Genomic DNA, 14,638 nt, shown 5'->3' with positions numbered 1-14,638 from the left:
TGAAATTAAAATCTGTAGCTCAACACATATGAGTAATAAAGAAAAATTAAGCCTGCAAGGATAATTTAATTATTAAATGTCTCCATTTTCATGTGTTGACTCTACCAATGTCCACAGCTTTTAGCTTTTCTGGGAGTGGGTGCTCCATAGGTGAAGAAAGCTATTAAATCTCTCTAAGGTAGATACTTAAAGATTATAAAATTCTAGAATGAAAGCTATCTTGCTCCCACAACAATTGCAGCAACGAGGACTCTTGCCTCAGGATAGAAAGATGACAAATCTGAAATTATTTTCAGATGTACTGAAATAGAAATGCCAACGTCACTGAAACAAATGAAACCAGTTATTTACCAAAAGCCCAGAATCTGACATTTTACATCTTCAAAACATTTCAAATATTTGCACTATAACAATGGGTGAGAACAGGAAGCTCCAGTTACTGCTGTCAGTTAGCACAGCACGCTGAAACACCAAAATATGGTCTAACAGGAACATCTGTTCCTTCCTTAATTTCTACTCACAGTAGTGAGCAGTCAGGGACAGATCAAGCTACTCTTTTAAACACAGCATCAGATTAATAAAAAGAACATTAAAGATTTAATGTTGCACTTCATTTACTTAAAAAAACTACTTATTACTTTAAAATTTTATTTAACCTCTTGTTATCATTAGTAGGATATGTATTCACACAAGCTACCAAGTCTAAAATTACTACCCACAAATTTAAAGCAATAATTACATTTAATACAAATTTTGCTGAACATCCATTTTGCATGATAGAAAGAAATCCATCTTTCCTAGACTGCCTTAAAATTCAGATTCAGGATCCTCAACCTTTTCTCCTCTTCTCAAGAACCACAAGGGTTTCTGCTGATGGGAGTCCATATAATCAGCTTCAACTTGTGACAGTCAGCTAGAAGATGCTGTATCTATGTAGTATAACTAAACTTGCAGTTCTGTGTGAATCCTTCAGGTCCCACACATTCCACGTCATGCTGCACTCTTATTTTTGAACATGCTTTGCACAATCTTCAAGCAGACCCTGCAGCAGGATCCAAATTACTGAATGTAAGGCTTCCAGTAAGAAAGTGATTTTTGTAACATAGTGTCATCAGCAGTTGTCAGACTAAGCCAGCAATTGCATCACAGACAGCCCTACAGGTACTATACCTGCAGCTGATGGTAACCTCTATTTGTATTTATGCCCAGAGTTCACTTTGGACAATCTATCTAGAAGACAAGATAGCAGGCCAAAAATAGATGCTTGTAGGGATTTTATACAGAGCCAGAGTCTGGATGAGTGGAGCAGCAGCTGTGCCCCCAAGATGTACCACATAATGAAGGAAATCTCTTCTGAAGAGGCAGGAGCTTGCTTAGCAGAAGATGAATTAAAAGCTAGTCTTACAAAAGCAAAATTAGATGACCCAGGGGCTCCAATTCAAACAAAACTACTGTCCTGATTGCATACAGTAATTAAGGTCCTGAGGGGACTACTCCTCTGTTGCAGTGGGTAGTAGAACACGTAGCACGGTTCTCTGAACAGTTAGGGCAAGACAGATAACATCATTACCTGGGTATGTATTTTACCCTACTGATTTAACATTTAAGCAACATCTGCTGCAGAAAATACATACAATCGGATAGTCTAAATCCAGATCTTGATTAGGAAAGTATTTTCAGCTCAAACATAAAAAGCATTAATACTACACACTTTCTGCCTCTCTCACCTGTCTCCCTCAGCCCCCCACCCACCCCTCTGATTTTTTTTTGCTGGAATCACAGCTTTCTCACTGTGTGAGGATTTGTCAGGAAAGTGAACATGTGAATACTGAATATTCTATGACAGTGCTTCCACTGTAACTAATGACAGGTGAAATTAAGTAAGCATAAGGTATAAATATTGATATTGACCAAATACATGCCTCTGACAAAGGGATTTAAAATATCCTACTAGGGATAAGACAGCCTTTAGATCAGTTGCTAGACGATCAGGAAGAACATCTCAATGTTGAAAAAAAATATAACACTAAAGGACAAAAAGAACAGGGAGATACCAGTAAATATCAAATGGGTTCTCATAAGAAGAGTTCCTCAAGTCAGTTTTACATGCACCTTTACGAGGATCTAGGAGGAGGAGACCCATGAACACTCTCCAGCTTGCTGTGGCATATTGTCTTGAAAGCAACAATAGAATATGCTGAAAATAACTGAGCTCAACTTCTACAAATGGAAGATTTAAATTTTTTTTACATAGATTATTCCTTGAAAATTCGTAACAGGTCATGGGAATGTGGAGTTTTCAAACACTGTGATACAGGCAGTTTTCAACCACTGTAGGTCTTCCTTTCCCATCACATTATCAGTCATGGTAGCATTTTGCACTCTGGAATTCCAAAACCTATGTTGTAGCTCAAGATAAATGTTCTCTCCAATAAGAAGAGTAAAACAATCTCTCAGTGGAAAGCATGACAGGACTTTTGAGATGACTCTTAAAGTTATCACAAACCCAACACAAGTGATTTGTTCAACCTTATGATATGTAGGCACACCTTTCAGAATTTTAAATGCCTGCCACATGGAAAACAAAGTACAGTACATGTGTTGGTTTCATGTTCCCTCCCTCAATGCACTGTGCAAAGTTTTGATGCCATATAAACCCCAAGAACATTAGTACCTATATGAAATAATAATTTCAAGATTCTCAGGAAAAACAAAAAGACAAAAAGAAGACAAAAAAGGGAAAATAACATTTCAGATTTGACAAACTCCAGTGATTCTCTTGACTTACCATGACCTTCCTTAAGGTATAGCGTTTGGATCTAATATCATCCATCAGCATCTCATAGGGTGTGAGCTGATATTCTATTGGCAGTGGGTTGTACTGACGCTCTTGAACTTTCTTCAGTTTAACACCATTCCGTAAATCTCTCATCACTTGCACCCAAAAACGAGCCTGAAGAGAAAAGAGCCAGAAATTATATATGATACCTTACCCTTGAATACCACCTCACATACCTGACATCTATATTCCCACTTCAAGTATACTGCAGGCACATATTCCAAGTTTTTAGACTTATAGCTATTACTATATGAATTAAAGCAGTGATTGAATCAGAAAATTTGTTGCCCAGGACTTTCCTGCAAATATCCCAAAAGTTGTTCTTTAAATAGAAATTTTGAAATGGACTCCAAGTCCTAGGATCTTGCAGTCTTGATCCTCTCAGTACTCAACTTCTTTTCCTCTGCCTGTAAGAGCACCACACACTAACATCTCCCTCTCATTTTCTGTGAAACAGAATTGCTGGAGAGAAGAAAGAACAGATGGTGGATAGAAGATTGGGAAATTGAAATCCAGTACTTTTCAAGAACCTCATAATATTCCTCTATAAACTGGCAAGAACAGTACCTAGAAAATACAGTAAGTTACTCCTGAGCAAGAGTTTCCCTGTAGCCCTTTTTGTTCATCAGTGGAGAAATTCAGCTGCTGGCTCTGCCGACTGCCTGACTGCCCCTCTGAAGGGCAGTCAGCATGGTACCTGTCTAAATGTAATCTTTTTGAACTGCAAAAGCTTCTCCATGAAAACAGGCTAAGGAAAAATATATTGCTTGGATACTTGTATTGTTTCATCTGTCTGCAAAGGAAATTTAAGACTTCATTTAGTTCGAACTTATCATGAGTTACTATTAATTTATATACTGAAAAAATGCAGAGACTGATTTGAACACAGTATCATAGAATGGTTTCAGTTGGAAGTACCTTAAAGCTCATCTAGTTCCAACCCCCTGCACTGGGCAAGGACATCTTTCACTAGACCAGGTTGCTGAAATCTGTTCCTGTGCCTCACCGCTCTCACTGTAAAGAATTTTTTCCTAATATATAATCTGAATTTTTCCTAATATCTAATCTAAATCTCTTTCAGTTTAAAGCCATTCCATCTTGTCCTGTCACTAAATGTCCTTATAAGAAGTCCCTCTCCAGCTCTCTTGGAGGCTTCCTTTAGGTACTGGAAGGTGCTCTAAGGTCTCCTTGGAGCCTTCTCCTCTCTGGGCTGAACAACCCCAGCTCTGTCAGCCTGTTGCCATAGGAGAGGTGCTTCAGCCCTCCGAACATCTTTGTTGCCTCCTCTGGACTCAATCCAATGGGTCCACATCCTTCTTATGTTGGGAGCTACAGAAACGGACACTATTTCAGATGGAGTCTCATGTGGGTGGAGGTAATAATGCCTTAGTTAAGCTTTATAAAGAAAATAAACTACCAGCAGTGATGCTGAATCACTATTCCATTGTTGTCTTACCCAGTCAGCATTTTTTAGTTCATCAAGATCCGTGCTGGATTCATCACTTGCCTCTTTGTCCATTTCCTGAATCTTCTTCAGGTTCTGCCAATGAAATGAGTCAATGAATGAACAGTGGCATTACTCTCAAGTAAAACTGAAGCTTAATTTTTAATCTCTTGTATCATGTTGTTCAGGTGTTCTACTGAATGTTTTATGACTTGAACAGCAATACTGTAAAAGTAACTTGAAACATTATTTGAATATATTTCTCTTCCTTGGAAAGTTAACCTTAAATGCTGGGAACAAATGTTAAGTTTTGAGTATAAAAGTACTTCAGATAATAATGTGCTGTAGGAAAAACTACATATTAAAATGTTTATATCCCTAAGTTTTTATATGCACAGGAAAAAAAAACCTTAACCACCCATCATGTCTGTTAAGCTACAACACAGAAAGTATTACCAGCTTGATAAAGATCCATTCATACCAAAATTAATGCTTGTTGAATTCAAGTAGCTCATTTTTGTAGGAGAAATAAACTATGAGAAATCCTTTACATTGAATAGTGACAGAATTGAATATATATATTGCAATTAATTACTCTGTATAACATGGGTATAGATTCTGAAATATCAGTAACAAAATCATGTGAGGAAGAGAAACATCTTTTAAAGATGAAAAAAGCTACTTATGAACAAGATCAGATCATGTAAATATGGAAAAGATGGTGTGCAAAGGGGCAAAAATAAAAAGCTATCATACCAACAAGAATGCAAAAAACAGTTAAAAGTTACAGCAGACCAAAGAACAGGCAAGCCTGAACACAGAAGGTTGTGGCTTTACACAAGTTTTCTTATACACATCAACACCTGTATATTCAAAAGGCTTTTTTTGTTTGTTTGTTTACTTCTGTACTGAAGTATTTTGGAATCAGCAGTACAAGCAATTTCTCAGTAATCCACTTCACTTTTATGGAGAGTTTTCCAGGAAATCTTTAAAAATGTTTAATTTGATCTTTTATCTAAGTACTCACTAATATATCTGAAATGGATATTTAAGTCCTCTGCTAACTCCTTTTTTTATTTTATAAGACTACAGCAACAGGTCAGAGATGTGACAGACATATCTACCAAAAGTATTTCTATCTTTTAAGCACTTAAGCTCTTCCTTTAATGGAACTGAACAATCAGTCTCAATTCAACTTCTAAGCTTTCCAGAAAAAAATAAAAATAAGCATACTTCTTAAAACGTTTTTTTTTTCCCTGGAAGTAGTTCCTAAACTGCCAACATTTCAGTGTTAGAAATGGAAGCACTGGAAGAATGCTTAACTTGCACATTCAACAGTGCAAGCATCTACCAAACCTGGCTGCAGAGATAGGACATGTGAGTCAGCTACCACAGAGGTTTTGGAAAGTGACCAGATGGGTTCTTTATAGTCTTATTTATGTAAGTAACACAATTGCTTCGGTATCAAAGAAGAAATACTACCATTGCCCTATCAAAATAAAATGCATAATTTACAAGAAGACTCTAAAAAACCATAAATCACCCACACTAACAAAAGCAGATTAATCATGGGACAATGTGAGAACATTTTGGCATGACTTGCAGCATCACAACAGGATACCCAACTGGGAAAGAATGTCTTTATGGAAACTTCTGCTGGTCCTGGCACTGTGGTCAGTCTGACACTCACAAGCAATTGCCCTTCCCAAGGGAAAAATGGAAAAATGGAAAGAATGGGTAACATAAAGGCTTCACTTATGTGTATTCTGTTATCCAGGGTTTCTTCTTTTCTCTATCATACAGCTGGAGTAATCATTTCAAATACAGTACCTGTAACTGTAAATTACTTTCTTTCTTGCAAACTGCTAACATCTACTGGTAAACTGCAAAATATAACATCTGATACTTTTTCCTTTATCTCTTTGTAATCAAAAAGATAACTTCAGTAAATGGGCTCACAACTGTCAGATTTGCTCCTCCTTCCCATACTGGAAGGTACACTTGAATTTTTTTTAAATTAACGCGTTCCAGCTGCTTAACCTATACTTCAGCTATTCAACAAGACTGGTGGCAATCACCCACCTCAGCAACCGTGTTCCCTACGATACAGCAGTTCCCCAGTTTATGGGGCTGGTTTATGCCCAAAGGCTGATGCTTTTGACTGACATAAGTATTTAATGAAGCTAGAAGAGATTACAACCCGTTTTTCTTAACAGCAGAAAACAAGAAGGGGGGAAAAAACCCACCCTGAGCAGCTGAAAGATCTTCCAAATAAGGTAACCATCTAATTAGTTCCTCTGGAACATAGCTAGAGGGGCAGTTCCTACCCAAGAAAGCACAGGTGTAAGTGATGCTGGCTACCACGCACTGGAGAGCTGCAGGAGCAAAACCTGCCAGCCAAGAGATGAAGTCTCTCCAAGTGCAGTTTTATGATACAAATGAGCTGGTACAAGCACAGGCGACTGCCAAAGCTGGCCTTCTCTTACTCCCCATCCCTGTGCTGAGTGCTTGGCTGTGGCCCTGGTACCACAGACACTCACTTTGTAAGGATAGTTGATTCCCTTCCCTGGCACCTGGCTCTGGCCCCTAAATGCAATTAGTGGAGAAGAGTAGAAAAGAAAGGAATTTCTATCATTATAGAACTAACAAAGCTTTGGAAGAAAGCAGCAAGTGCTCTATGCTTGCAGGAAGTGTTTAGGAAGGCTTTAACTCTTCTACACCTGTCAGGTGCTGCTTGGGAAGGAATAAATTCACTGTGACAAATGATTATGTTTAAACTTGTAGACTAAATGGAACATTAGGGTTTCCCTCCAGCATCCCCAGCCAGCATCAGTGGGTTTCTGCCTCTGTTTCAACAGTAAATTATAGAAACCAACACATTTAAAATACAATAGACCCTTTGTCAGAATTCAACTGTGTTCCGAAACCTGCAAGTAACCTCAGCTGCTGCTGCTGTAGCCACTTGCACTTACCCTTGGGACAATGGCTTAAGAAAAGCTATTACAGTATAATAAATACAAGGCCTAAATGGATTTCCATTTCAGAAAGCAGAAACATCTTAAAAGGGTTTTTCTAAAGGATCCCAGAACCTCAGACCCATACCACAGACCCAATTCACCTACTACAGCCTGGGCATTCATTTAGGAAATAAGGGTTGGATGTGTAGGAAATGACTATTTCAAGAGCTTTCCCTTTTTAAAAAACCTTTACAGCATTTGGCCATTTTTTTAAAGGACTGCATTTTGTGACAAAAGCTAGTAGTAAAAATATCAAATGTCTTCAAACCTCTTGCTGTACTATTAAAAGCAGACACTTGATTTGCGGCTGCTGCATGGCCCACATTTGAGATATGCTGTTCTGTGCTCAGTGACAGATGGGAGTTTATGTAAGACTCTTGTCAGCACAGTGTCAAAGACTCCCTTCCATAAAATACTTTCTAAAACACAGTGATTTAATGAATGTTGTATTCTAGGGAATCCAGACCTGGACTTTGCTTTTCACCAACTGCATAACACAGTCTACTGCAGTTCCCAGTTTATACTCCTAGTTAGGAGTCACTTGTTCACTGATTAAATTGATTCTTACACTGCTATCTTTGAAAGTAGAAAATATTCTTGCACATCGAGGCTCAATTTAAAAATACATAACATGCACACATGGGAAAAACTGCTTTATATACCTTCAGCTATTCAACATAGATTTAAATTCCAAGGGCTTAGGGAGCAGCATTACTCTAGGTCTTCGAAAAGACCCAAAACCCATTTAATTCAAACTGAGAATAGGATCAGTTAAATCAGTCCCTGAAAACCTCAAGCTAATAGCAGACAAAGTTCTTAATGTATAGAGGTATGGGCTGATGCACTTTGCTCAGCTCTGGAGAGGGCAATAGTCACCATGCTGCTCAACATAACTGTGCAGGAAGAGGCAAAAAACCCCAAAGCAAGGGCATGTAACACTGATTGAGTGACAGTGTCTGCACCACTTAAGAAAATAAAACCAAATCCTCCCCTGCCCAACACAAACCAGCAGCATCTTCCCTTATTAAAGGTCCTAAATTGAGGGATCAAACTGATCATGATGGAGCTGCAAGCCTGATGACAACACAGGTGCAAAAGTGGAGTTACTGGAGACTTGGAAGTGTAGGCAAAAGTGAAGTTATGAGCTGAAGAGTTTGTGAATTAATTTATTTCTCCAGCTGTGCTCTGAAAATCCAGGCAGCAGAGTATTTGACAGCTTTTACAGTCACAAGACTTCTGAGAGTAACTTGGCTAATGACTCTATTTCCAATATAAGTTAGCCATTAACATTATTTAGGTACCTATTAACTACCTCTATTATCATATTTTGTACAAATAATACAGCAGTATAGCCACCTGACTTTTTTCTTTAGCTGTTTTCCAACTGAATCTTTGTATGGCATGAAACTAGGAAAAAAAGAAAGAAACAATTTCATTTCTATGCATGTACTTCATTAGAATTTGTATGTTTACATTTCATACAGATTGGATTGAAATATATCCAGGCAGACTGAAAGAACTATGTTTTTACATCAGAAAGGACAGAAATGAAAGGCAACATGTTTTAAAAGAACAGAACAAAGATGATAGATTGGGAGCTTTCTCTATGTTCTACCAAAAGCCTAATTACAAGGCACACTGGGGATAACAAAACTATGGATAAGTTTTTGATGAGCATGGATTTTCACTGCAATTTGAGATGTAGGCAATTATAAAAATATACAAAGTCTTAATTAGTTTTGGAAGGGATATTAATTTTGATGCTCTAGGGTGTACATCAATCTTTAAAACTTTTTGAGACGTAAGTCAAACCTACTGCAACTGATCTGCCTACTGGACACTTATCTCATACACTATGCTGGCCAGCGTAACATGGTATTTTTTAGCACCACCTGTGCCAGTTGAGTTTATCACCCAGAGTACATCCTACAGGCCAGCATCACCTTTATTGGTACCACTCAGAGAGTCACGAAGTGCTTGAGGTTGGAAGAGATCCCTGGAAGTCTGCTGGTCCAATCCCCCTGCTAAATCCCCAGAGCCAGTTGTCCAGCATCATGTCCAGGCAGCTTTTGGATATCTCCAAGGACAAAGAATCCACAGCCTCCTCAGAAAACCTTTGTCAGTGCCCAGTCACCCTCACAGTAAAACCAGTATTTCTGGCTGTTCAGAGGGAACTCCTGTGCTTTCGTTTGTGCCCACTGCCTCTGGTCCTGTCACAGGGCACCACTGAAAAGAGCATGGTGCTGTTCTCTTTGCACTCTCCCCTCAGGTATTTAGAGACATTCATGAGATCTCCCTGAGCCTTCTCATTTCCAGACTGAACAGCCCTGGGTCTCTCAGCCTTTTTCTCATAGGAGAGCTGTTTCAGTTCTTCATCATCTTTGTGGCTCTTCCCTGGACTCTCTCCATTATGTCGCTGTCTCTCTTGTACTGGGGAGTCCAGAACTGGGCCCAGCACTCCAGCTGTGGCCTCACCAGTGCTGAGCAGAGGGGAAAGATCACCTCCCTCGACCTGCAGGCAACACTCCTCCTAATGCAGCCCAGGACACCATAAGGCTTCTTTGCAGCAAGAGCACATTGCTGACTCACTCAGCCATGAAGTGCACGTGGAATATTAACTACAGGAGAAGGCAAGACCGGGCATTAACAAGGAACCAAAGGAGGCCTAGGGCAGATATCCCTTCAAAAAAGCAGGTTCACAATGTGGATACAGCCCTGCTGAATCCCCTGTCTGATCCAGAGCAGCAATATTGCATTCCTTTGCCTGCATAGTCTCTCCGTGTCTCTCTCAGTCACACTGAGCCACTCTGAGCAATGTGTGTGTGACTTTTTCAGATACTTTCCAGCAGGAACATTTGCTTAATCTCATGGACATCACTTATTTGTGCCTACAGTATGGCCAGGTGCCAACAAAGGTTATGTCAATGACTTTTGGACCATTCTGAAAAAGATGAATCTTTTCTTTTACATGGGTCCATTATTAGCAGATATTCAAACTACCTTGTCCCCTGCCATACACGTATACACTTCCTTCACCTTGTGGACCATTTTCCCCCCAAAACAATTTTAAAAAGGGAGAGAATCCTTTTCTGTGGGATTTTCTTACTGCAATTTTGAAAGCTCACTTTTTGACATGAAAAACAAGCTGTACTCCATCTTTGTTATCAGCTGTAAATGCTTAAACAGCAGGACACAAGAATTAGGAGGTCTTGGCCCATTAGAAGACCACTCCTGGATAGCAGCAGATGGTACCCAGGGTGGGTCTGCAGCAAGGCCACCTTTCACAGAGCCTAAGCAGCATGCAAATACTGCCAGCAAGCTGAAAAACACCCCAATAAACTTGCTAGAAAAATTTCACATTGCAAAAAGAAAATATTTAGTTGTTTATTTTTAAACTATTGCAACAATTGTATCAATCTTTCTGAACTCTGTCTGTCCTGTGCATCCACTACATTAAATATTTCACACTCTTTAAGAGTGGAAATACCATCTCCCTGTCTGCAAGTCAACTTTACTGCTGACCTTTCATACACATTGAATCAGACTAGAAGTAACCATATGGCATCAATTATGTGACAAAGTGCCTTAAACATTGTATTTGACATCCACTGAGAGGATCTGAACAGCTCACTCATCACTTCATCATTTCTGATTAATACACTCACCCAAATTCATGCCAGTACAACCCTTGGTGAATATACACTATATTTGTTATATGACAGATGATGACTGGGGAACACGTGACTCCTCAGTATATATCCTAGTGTTAAAACATTTTACAACCTACAGACCTATCCCTCCTACCTACCAATCTATACCTCTTGAAACCCTGGACTTTCAAAGTCCTGGTAAGTTTTTACAGGGCCAAATTGAAAACAGCATCACAGCAATATTTTCCCCTGCAATATTTCCCATCTAAACCTGTTCTAGGCTGCAGCACAAGGTAGGTCAGATTTAGTTCACTCCAAGCAAGTGAATTTCTGCAGATAAAAATTCTCCCTCTTCCACTACAGTGAAACTGCCTATTTAAGCATTTACTGACCAAAAAATATGAACCTCATATACCTGGGAAACAGATACCCAGATGCCCCTCAGTGGCCCTAGAAGGAATCCAAGTAATTTCAAAGTAATTTTTATCTACAGGAAAGTTATTTTAAATAATTTCAGAGGATTCTTTCCCCTTTTTGGTGTTTTTAATTTCATTTTGATCTCACATCCACAACTGTATCTAGGTCTGAGGGAATCTAAAGCAAGATCTCCAAATAAAGCTGTTGTTTTTTGAAATAAGCTAACAATTTAAAATTCCTGGCATCTTTAGTGTCAAACCCACAATATTACACAGTATAATTTTTTTTTAATTGGAACTGATGTATGTGACCTGTTTTTCTCCCCCAGTTATCTGCCAATGCAATCACCACAAATCCATGACAACAAAATTTCCTTACTGAGGTATTCAGTGTTTATCTCCTTTACACCCAATACTTATATGACAATAACAAAAGGAAAAGAAAAAAGGAATTTACTAGGAGAGTATTTAATTGTACTCCTCATGACCTAAGATTCTGCTATGTATTTGCAAGACAGAAGAGCATGTAAACAATAGCACAGCTTTTACTGGCACAAACCTAACGTGATCATATGATCCCTGCTTGCCTCAAGTATAAACTATAAAGGTCATTTTGAAATGGTGCAACAAGACTTACAGCATTCCACCTCATATTTTCTTCATACCTGTTTTTTATTTTGTACGCTACATTATTTTCAAAATTAAATACCTTCCAAATCTGTAGTTAGATAAAAGCTATGATCAAGGACCAAGCACATCATAGACTTGAAGCATTCAGATTACAAAAGCTGCTTTCAAGATCATTTTCTTGGTAATTTCTTACACGCCTACTGAGGGACTGATCCAGAGTGAAATCAAAATGAAATCAAAAGGTCAAAAATCTGGCCCTGGTTAGGTGCAGTAATAAAAGTCTTACTGATTCAGTAGGGCCAAAATTCCATCTACAAGGATTACTTCCTTTGACCTAAATATGCTTTGAATCAATGCCTAATAGCCTGTGAGAGGCAAATGGTTTCTTTCATTTGGGATTAACTCATTGTATGCTCTATGGTGTGAGCAGACGTTGTAGGGTTTTTATGCCCAAAGATAAGGTGATTAAATAATTTGCAAATTCAAAATACCTTTCCACTTTTAAAAATAATTTTTAAAAGATTATTGTTAAGACATGATTTTGAATGGTTATAGCCCACAATATTTTACTTTGACATTGACAACAGAGATGCCCTATTACTGCTCACTGTGGCCAAGATGTTTGAGAACTATGGCAAACATAATTCTTCTCAGAGCAGAAAGAAGAACTCTGAAGGGTTCTTTGAGCCTCAGCTTGGACTTTGCAAAAGCTGTTGAGTGAGTTGTTTCCAGAACAGGTCCCTCAATTAATATATCCAGTAGTTAAAAGCCAAGATGTGAAATTAATGATGTCAAGGCTTGGGAGACAGATTTAACAAGGAGATCTTGTATCCTGACTGCTCCCTGTACCAGAGGTATTAGATGCAGATGTCCCATAACATAGGCACTTCAGAAAACAAGTGGCTCTTTAGCCATGCTGACACTGTCAAAATTATCCCTGTATGACACTGCTTCAGTTTAAAAATTGCTTCCACTTTGAATAGGACTGCAGAAGAAGTGGAGATGAGATCTGACCCTGTGCAGCAGAAAAACATCTCAGAAGGACTCTTCCTCTTGGATGATGAGTCTCACCCAGGAAGGAAAGAGCAGCAGCCCCTTGTGTCTCTGACTGGTTTGCAGCTTCCACCATCAGTGTGATAAAAGCTCTCTTGTGCTGCTCTGAGGCTCATCTGACTCTTTAATGAGCTGATTCAGCTCATTAACCTGACAAGGAGTAACTCCTTTATTTTTTGTTTTGCTTGATATTTATTGCATTTGTTCCCGAGAACCAGAAGAAGGAAAACAGTGGGAGTACATGTGCGTGGGTGGAACAGCTCTGCCTCTTTCAGCAGCAAAATTTTTAGGTCAGCCTGTAAAATCTTATTCTGCTTCTTAAAGGTACTGTAGATCTTGAATTACAAATGAAAAGAAAATCCTTCAGGGATTTATTAAGAAAAAAAATTATGAAAGCGTTGTTACTTGACAAGTTGGCTTCCGTGAAGAAACCAGCTTTAAGAAATGAGTTTCCCTTGCTGCCCTTGCCCTCACCCACCAGTTTTCCAATGTTACCAGCACCCACACTGTCTTAATAGAACTGTTCATGGGGCCACTCGCAGGCCAGATCACTGAGACTATCTGCAGTAAATATCATCCTTAAATCACTCTTCAGCCAGACCCGTTAATTGCAGTGGTTCACAGGATGGCCTTTCAGCCAATAGTAACAGCCAAACAGGCAGTGAACATAAGCATTGTGACCTGAAGGGGAAAATTTTTCTATTTTTAAAGTCGGCTCTGCTGTGAAGCCAGTGTGACAGACAACAAACCAATCATACAGCAAAAGGTAAGAGAAGCTGCTGACTGGCGACAAAATACAAGCAAGAAGAATCTCAGATAATTCTCAGCAAAGAGAACTCCCTTATGGGAAGAAGCTGAGGAAAAACAGGCAAAGCTCTGACACTTCATAACATCTCTGAAACACCAGAGAAGCTTTTAGACTCAAATATATTGCATACATGTATGCAGGAATGGGTACATGTATGCAATGTGTTATCCTCTGAGAAAATCGTCTGGTTTACTCCCAAACAGATTAGTCACAATTAATAACAAGTTCTGAGGGATGTAAATGGTTACAAGCCAAAATTAAAAACCCCTCAGCTGAAGAACTGTCCTTCCTGAAAACTACATATCATCTCCTCAAGCATCTGACATTCCCTACTGGCTGGGTATAGAAGTGATTTTGTAAGCCAAATTCACACAGTGATGAGCTCAAAAGCAGAAAACCTTCTCAGAGTGCTTACCTCTTTTGCACTTTTAATTTTGGCCAGGAAAGTGTAGAGCTCCATTGTTTCGGCAAACAGAGCCCGACACACTGCTTGATAGTGGTTGGGCGCCTCTGATCGAGTTGGCAGGTGGGCAGCACACAGCTAGGGAGAAAAATAAATAACAGGATCAAAACAATGCCCCACTGCTTTCATTAATGTGACAGAGCATAAGAGAACATGAAAGTGAATGCAACTGAATATCAAGGGCACAAGCATCCATGAGACACTTCAGTTTAGTCAGAAATTGGGGTGTATTTTCTAAACCTTCTGTTCCTATTTATTTTATGAGAAGAGTACTATAGGAATAGTAAGGGGACTGGTTGACCATGTTCTGGAAAACCA

The 14,638-nt window shown here is 39.0% G+C and overlaps 1 protein-coding gene across 1 annotated transcript in view; it reads right to left on the bottom strand.

Moving 5' to 3' along the window:
- Nucleotides 1–14,638, bottom strand: part of SPIRE1 (spire type actin nucleation factor 1) — a 128,161-nt gene that overhangs the window by 35,699 nt on the left and 77,824 nt on the right. The window contains 3 exon segments of the mRNA XM_032121519.1: nt 2,789–2,953; nt 4,296–4,379; nt 14,273–14,398. Coding sequence (XP_031977410.1) covers nt 2,789–2,953; nt 4,296–4,379; nt 14,273–14,398 — 375 coding nt within the window.

This window comes from Corvus moneduloides, chromosome 1 (assembly GCF_009650955.1).
Source record: "Corvus moneduloides isolate bCorMon1 chromosome 1, bCorMon1.pri, whole genome shotgun sequence".
Lineage (NCBI taxonomy): Eukaryota > Metazoa > Chordata > Aves > Passeriformes > Corvidae > Corvus > Corvus moneduloides.
This window is presented reverse-complemented; position numbering and strand designations above follow the sequence as displayed.